Below are 7,205 nucleotides of genomic sequence, written 5' to 3' on the forward strand. Positions count from 1 at the left end.
CCATTCCACCGTATCGAATGCTTTTTCAGCATCTGTTGATACTGTCACTATGGGAGCATTCAAGTTCTTGGGTGACGAATTATATTGAGGAAAAACAAAAACGGTAGAGATTATCTGAAGACATCCTGTTCTTTATAAACCCTGTTTGATCTGAGTGAATCAACTTTTCTATTACTGTTTCTATGAGAAAAGCCAATAGTTTAGCAATGATTTTGTAATCCACATTCAAGAGTGATACTGTGCAGAAGGATCCTTATCTTTCTTTTTAAGTAGGGTGATTGTAGCCAAACATAATGACCGGGGAAGTACATTTTTCTCTAGAGCTGCTGTGATCATAATTAACATAGACTTTGGTAATTTGGGACGCTGCCCCGTTTTGTAGATTATTGATGGCCTCCAACAATTCACCTGAGGTTATGTTTATATCCATATTTATTTATTTTGGTTGACTTATAAATTTGTAAAACGGTCTGTAAAACGGAATTATAAAGGGATTGACACCAACCCTGCTGTCAATATTACTGACCTGTTTGATGTTCAACAATGTCATATCTCCCTCTGACATTCATTGAGTTGACATTCAGCTTTAAACAAGGACGTGCCATTTCAAGTGATACACCACATTGCAAATTGATTATGAAATTCTGACTCACTGAGAACACAGGCGTAAATTGATCTGTCCGCATGGTGTTATGTTAGCCTTCCAGTGTCAGGGTGGATGTTGCAGTGAGGAGGCAGGCATCATGATGTTCGTGAAGTGTAATGCCTTGAGTGAGGACTTTTATTAGTGGAGAAGCTAATGGCGCCAAACTTACATATACACTATGTAACACATATTTACAACAAAAACAACAAACAGGAAAACATTCTCAGATAAACGGATAAACAATCAAGCCTCAATCACACCTGCTAGAGCATCCAGTATAACAACCTTACCCCCTTTCTCTCTGGCAGAGGAATGACAGGCTTTAAACAGGATACCTGGGATACCCTCAACATGGACTATTCCATTTTAGACCAATCATCAATTAATAGTCTTCCGTAGGCATGAAAACACTATTCACACATTCAGGTAATACAATCTCAATGACCAAATACTGTATATAGCCTGCATTTCAATAGTAGTGTTTAACTATGCATAGAACATGTAATAGACCGGCAAACCCTACTCTCCCCGTGGGATTTAGTAACATTACATTAGGCCTACCCAAAAACACAGGATAATTGGCTTCCCAAACACTGCTCTGGGGCCTGTTGCACAAAACTAGGATAAGGGATTAAGCCAGGATATCTTGGTGATCCTGGCTCAATTGATCCGTAATCCGGTTGCACTAAAGATGGATAGGGGGCAGGAGGATATGTTATGGTATAAATTACCATGGAGATTTATTCTGTGGAGCTAGCCTGCTCCAGACCAGGCTAAATTCCAGGATCTATTTAATCTCATCCCTAATGTCAGTCAGCAGTCACCACAAATGGAAACCAATAGTTATTTCACTGCTCACTATACATTGTTATCACATATAACTAGACCCACTGTTATTATTTAAACGTTTGTGATCATTAATTTCAATGATTTTGGATAAAAAATGATTTTTAGATGATGTTGCTATCATTAGATAATTTACAGTTTCCCATAGACTATAAGGCTATATATAAAATGATAGAATATTAGGGCCACAGAGGGGAAATAAACACAAGTCATAATATTGTAACCAGTTGTTTTAAAGGAGGACAGTTGTTAAAATGACAGATGTGGGGCATTTCGTGAAATTGTACTTCAGTATGGTTTCATAAACAAAGACATGCTGATGTGCCAGAATATTAAGTATCACATTGTCATAAGTATCAAAACTGTAAAAACAATATGTAGCTTTTCTGCAGAAAGAACCAGCCTCATAAATTTATGACTTTATCCTTTTTCTTCAGTGTGGCCCTAGTACTCTGTCATATAAACAAATACACATTCCATATGAATATAAAAACACAATGTGTAACATTATGTTCCTTTATTGAATAAGGACAAAACAAAGCAGGTAAACCATCAGCTCCTTTCGAAACTGAAGTCACAGTGACTCTACAAGATGGAAAGCACAGAATCCAAGCATATTATACAAAATGATACATACACATTCAAAGGTCTGTATATAACACACCCTGCATGTCTGCACACTAAAATAAATGCAGGACAAATCCATACACATCAACTGAACAGACAAATGAATGGATGCAGTAGCCTCCCTGCAGCCTTGTATTACACACAGTATACCGCACAAACATCATAAGAGGCCAAATTCGTCAAAAAACGAACCCAAAAAAACCCAAATTCCTCTGCCACCGCAGGACATATTTAACCAAAATTGAAAGCACACATACTAACTAAAATAATTCAACACATATTGGTCCCTCAGCAGCCGACCACTGTCGTCATCAGGGAAGATTGCCGGATTGTCCCAGTCCATGGCTGGTGGCACTCTGGGGGCCCTCTCCTTCCTCAGGCAGGCCACATTGTGGAGGACAGCACAAGCCACAGTAATATCACATGCCCTAACAGGGCTGACCCTTAATTTGTGAAGGCAGTGAAAGCGTGCCTTCAGGAGGCCAAAGGTCATTTCAACTCTGGCCCTGGTCCTGGCATGGGCATGGTTGTAGGCCTGCTGTGCTTCCTGGGGGTCTGTGAAAGGTGTCAGGAGAAAAGGCTGGCAGCCATACCCCCTGTCTCCCAGCAACACACCAGAGAATTCACCTGTCAACACAAAATCTCATCATTACTACCTCATAAACACAGTGATATTCTTGACACAGCCATGATGGTTATAAATAGGGGTTGTGTGGCTTACCTTGTGATAGGCACTGATAGATTTCAGAGGCCCGAAAGATTCTGGAGTCATGGACTGAGCCAGGCCATTTTGCCACAACATTGCTGATCACACAGTCAGCATTGCAGACCATCTGAAATCATAAGATGAGGAATATTACACCAATCAATGCACATCACTGGCAATGCAGAGTGTTCGTCAATGGACAATATCAAAAAGTTATGTTCACCTGAACATTAATGCTGTGAAAGGATTTCCTATTCACAAAATCGGCCTCATGGGCACCTGAGGGGGCTTTTATCCTTATGTGTGTGCAGTCCACTGCACCAATGACATTGGGGAAACCTGTCACACAAAGTAATGAGTATCCTACTATGTGTTAACAGTTGTCCTGTAATTTGTAGATCCTCTTACCTGCAATCCTATAGAACTCCTCTTTGATGTCACAGAGTCTTCTGTGGCCAGGGAAGGAGATGAAGACATCTGCTAATGCTTTGATAGCCAGACACACACTCCTTATTGTGCGGCAAATTGTGGCCTTGTTCAGCTGTTCTGCATCCCCCACTGAGTACAGGAAGGCTCCACTAGCAAAAAAGCGCAAGGCCACACAAACCATTTGCTCCACACTCAGTGCATGGCTCCGTGCAGTGCGGTGCTTAATCCTGGGACCCAGTAGTCTGCATAGATACCTGATGCCATCTGCAGAAAACCTGTATCTTTCATATAGATGGTCATCAGGGAGGGCCAGTGGGTCCAACCGGTCCCTGAAGACCCTTTCTCGCCTGAAGGCTCTCCTCAGCACAAGTGCTTCTTCATCCACCACATCTCGCACGAATGGGCATGCCATTGTCAGAGCAGAAAGGAACACACAATTTTGGGCCTTCATATAGGCTAGTGGCCACACCTGGTGCTGGGGGGGTGGGCAAAAGAGGGCGATGCCTTATAACGATGACTTGGTTGTACTGATTGCTGGGAAAATAAAAAAAACCTTAGAAAGATGCCACCGTCCTGTGTGCTCACAATAAGAGCTCATATGTCATGGCTCACTTGACTTTACGAGAATATACCTAATTTTTATTTTGAGCTGTGTCATCTTCTTGGAGCTGGGGGAGGAAAGAAAAATAATGATTAATACATTTGTGTTACAGTTAGCATACAGTGTACATTGAAGGCATATCTCACCTCCCTCTCAAGTTTTTTTATTTCAAGGTCCAGTTTCCTAATTGTCCTCTTTTTTATTTCGGACTCCAGTGCAAGATTTTCCATCTTTTTCTTCTTGTACTGAATGTCTATGTCTGCCAGTTCTATTTGGCGCCGGAGGTGGTTGCCATACAACTTTCTGATAGCTTGTGAGCTCTGTGAACACAATACAATTAGCGCAGCTGGAATTTGGCAGGATGTGGTGTCCTTTTATTAATACGCACTATGTTGCCAGGCTGGTTTTCCCACTGTATAGCATCTGGGTCCTGTAAAAGAAATTAGATTTTTTGATTTTGATGAGGACTCCTCACCATTGTAGAGTAAATAGTACTTTCACAGTCTTAACATGATACCTCATGCCTTCTGGAATCCAGAGAGATGGTCTCCTCCTCATCATCGTCTCCATCATGTGCTGTTGCTGCTGCACTGGGGCCTTCACCCTATCACATTTAATCGGATTCATATTGAAGCTAGTAGACAAGACATGCCAGGCCTACAGTATGCCTTTGATGGAGTACTCACTGGATCAGCATCGTCTGGTGCTTGTGCTGGTGGCTCTAACAGGAACACAGTGCTGCCAGACACTGCAAGGCAATAGGTAAACCAAAGTCAGACAGTCCAAATTGATTCAATATGAATGTGGTTGTATCCCATGTAGAGATGGAAGGACATACCTTGAATGAAGCGGGTGGCATCTTGGGAGGAACCTATGCTCGTCTCTTTCCCCCCAGGGATCCCCTCTAAGACGGGCCTGCCTTTATTTAGCTCCAAGGCCATGTCCTCTGCTGGGGTAAGGTCAGCCTTTGGTGACCCACCACCCGTGCCTTGTCTGTGGGTATTCTTTTTCACTGCTAAAACAGTACAGACAATGTGTGAGCAGGCACCTTCTGGGTACAATATATGCTTGTGCTTTGTTAAATATTAGTCAGGGACCATACCATTCTGCAGAATGTTCTTGTATTTGATTTTGACCTGCTGCCATGTCCGTTTTGGCCCGTTCATGTTTAATCTACACACACACACACACACACACACACACACACACACACATTTAATGGAGTCACACTGCAAAAAATGACTTGGTATTTTTGTCTTGTTTTCAGTAAAAATATCAAAAAATGTACCATAGCTTTATACAGTGTGATGGAGTTACTTTACACAATTTCACTCATATCTGCAGTGCATTTCAATTAAAAATTTAACCGTTTCATAATTACAGTACAACTGCATTTTTGGAGATGTGAATTAAATATTTGAATTGTAATTGTGATGTTTCAGCGGAGCGGTGAGTGTGTAATTGTGCACTACTTACGCATTCAGGCGGTCTGCAATACTTTGCCACGCTTTTTCTCTTTGCTTTATCACTGTGGCGGTGTTGCCTTTCTTCTTAATTATATCTTTTACCTCCTCGTATGCCTCCATGAGGATTTGTGCTTCCGACGGGGAAAAGTACGCGGCTCTAGTTGCCATGGTAAATCAGTTAATCTGTGATCTGTGGCGGGGTCTATTTGAGTGAGCCGTGAGCGCGCACCTATCCAGGATTGGTTTCACCTGGCTTAATGAATCCGTGTCTGCTCATCCTGGCTTGGTCTTTGTGCAACCAATTAAGCCTGGACGCACATGTTTTGGCTTCATTGAGCTCAGCTGAGTCATTTATCCCGGATGTCTTAATTCTACTTTTGTGCAACAGGCCCCTGGTTGACACAGCAGAAACAACAAACATTTCACAGAGTCAATCATGAGGATTCAAAGGTAATTTCTAACCATTTCTAAATATAGAAATAGCAAACGCAATACCCAAACCTTTGACAATAGGCATGATATGATAAAGCTAAACCGTTTTGCATGTGAAACCAATGACTGTCTAGTCTGGCTGACTGCAAACTCGAGGTCTTCCTGACTTCAGAGTCTGAAAAGGCAACTTGATGTTATAGGTTTGAAGCGTTGATAGTAAAGGGGGCAGTGCTTTTTTACTGATTGGTTCCTCTCTGTCTCACTCAAACAGCCCCATGGACAGCCACACACAGCCCCCTTCCAATACAACGGTTGGATTTTCAAATCCAAACAAGGAGAGTTCTCAACCCCTCAGGAAAACAATAACGTTTAAGACAACCAATCAAAGCTTGAGCAAATTGTTCAGCGAATATTGCACCAACAAACGGGCTCCGGTCCAGACCAGTGTGTCACAGCTCTCGGCAACATTGAAAACCTAACACTAACCATGTTTCCATGTAAAGTAGACTGGCTAACTGTTGGATAACAGTATAGTTGTCGGTAGGCCTAAACCTTCCAAATGTCTACAGAACTTTTATATGCTCTACGTGAGACCATCAGAAAGTAGGGCTAAGCAAACTTGATATTTATACAAGGTTCGATTGCTCTTGCACAAAAGCCTACTATCAAGTAGTGAGAAGGTTACCCAAGGGAGTAGCACAAAGGCCTAACAATTACAACTAGGTTCACTATCTTGATACTGATGTTGAAAATCGAGAAATCAAACAACCCTATGTAAATAATGCAAAACAACTGCACATTCACACATTTTAACACAATAAGCAGAGGACAACTAAGCTTTAAGTTGCTTCAGCACTTTAAGCATTCAGCACTATTAAAGTGTCAACATTCCACGATGAAATAAAATCCTCTGCTTGCTTGCAAGCATGAATGAATGGGAATGTCTGCTACTTTATTTGATTTGCTTCATGTCCCCATAAGCTTTAATTTTCCTAAACAGCTTTATATTTGGCATAGTTTCTCAGCGGCATGTTGAGTTTGTGCATTGAGCTTTTATGGTTCCATGTATCACTTTAAGATGTTCAATTATTATGACTACAGTATGTCTCAGGTGCTTAACTGTCTGTGTTGGGTAAACCCCACTGTTGGCAGCTGTATTTGTCAGTAACACACACACACACACACACAGAATTATACATAGTCCAGTAACTCAATGGCCGTGTTTACAAGTAATAAGAAATTGAAATGTGCCTCTGTCTATTCAATAATGACTCAATAATGGTATCCTCCACCAATGTATCTCACTATTATGAATCTAGTCACTGAAGCTCCATAGAATCAGCATATAGCACATACGGCTGCAAGTGTGGCGGAGGCGTACTGAGTTGGTTACATTTACATTTACATTACATTTAAGTCATTTAGCAGACGCTCTTATCCAGAGCGACTTAC

General features: G+C 41.6%; 1 protein-coding gene and 1 long non-coding RNA gene across 4 annotated transcripts; one reads left to right on the forward strand and one right to left on the reverse strand.

Annotated features, from left to right (window-relative positions):
• Positions 1–1,973: 1,973 nt before the first annotated feature.
• On the reverse strand, positions 1,974–5,715 carry LOC139561886 (myb/SANT-like DNA-binding domain-containing protein 4). 3 transcript variants are annotated; one of them, XM_071379278.1, is made up of 11 exons: positions 5,332–5,715; positions 4,958–5,028; positions 4,694–4,870; positions 4,542–4,603; positions 4,373–4,459; positions 4,244–4,285; positions 4,002–4,175; positions 3,887–3,922; positions 3,234–3,788; positions 2,841–2,952; positions 1,974–2,746 (listed from the first exon to the last, which is right to left on the reverse strand). In XM_071379278.1, exons 1-8 carry the CDS (start codon positions 5,487–5,489, stop codon positions 3,887–3,889), a joined length of 807 nt encoding a protein of 268 aa, XP_071235379.1. In that variant the 5' UTR covers positions 5,490–5,715; the 3' UTR covers positions 1,974–2,746; positions 2,841–2,952; positions 3,234–3,788. The 3 variants fall into 3 exon arrangements, with proteins under 3 accessions (XP_071235379.1, XP_071235378.1, XP_071235377.1); XM_071379277.1 differs by having other exon boundaries at positions 3,887–4,175; XM_071379276.1 differs by having other exon boundaries at positions 3,234–4,175.
• On the forward strand, positions 5,636–6,688 carry LOC139561887 (uncharacterized). Its single transcript, XR_011672237.1, has 2 exons — positions 5,636–5,771; positions 6,025–6,688. It is a non-coding gene; the product is annotated as an uncharacterized lncRNA (long non-coding RNA).
• The last annotated feature ends 517 nt before the right edge of the window (positions 6,689–7,205 follow it).

This window comes from Salvelinus alpinus, chromosome 31 (assembly GCF_045679555.1).
Source record: "Salvelinus alpinus chromosome 31, SLU_Salpinus.1, whole genome shotgun sequence".
In the NCBI taxonomy this organism is placed as follows: domain Eukaryota; kingdom Metazoa; phylum Chordata; class Actinopteri; order Salmoniformes; family Salmonidae; genus Salvelinus; species Salvelinus alpinus.

Excerpts from the sequence above, each read along its gene's own strand:
- LOC139561886 (XM_071379277.1), bottom strand. The coding sequence starts at position 5,489 with ATGGCAACTAGAGCCGCGTACTTTTCCCCGTCGGAAGCACAAATCCTC. Across the intron at positions 5,029-5,331 it reads ATTGCAGACCGCCTGAATGC|ATTAAACATGAACGGGCCAA; the intron begins GTAAGTAGTGCA and ends GTGTGTGTGTAG. Across the intron at positions 4,604-4,693 it reads TGCCACCCGCTTCATTCAAG|TGTCTGGCAGCACTGTGTTC; the intron begins GTATGTCCTTCC and ends ATTGCCTTGCAG.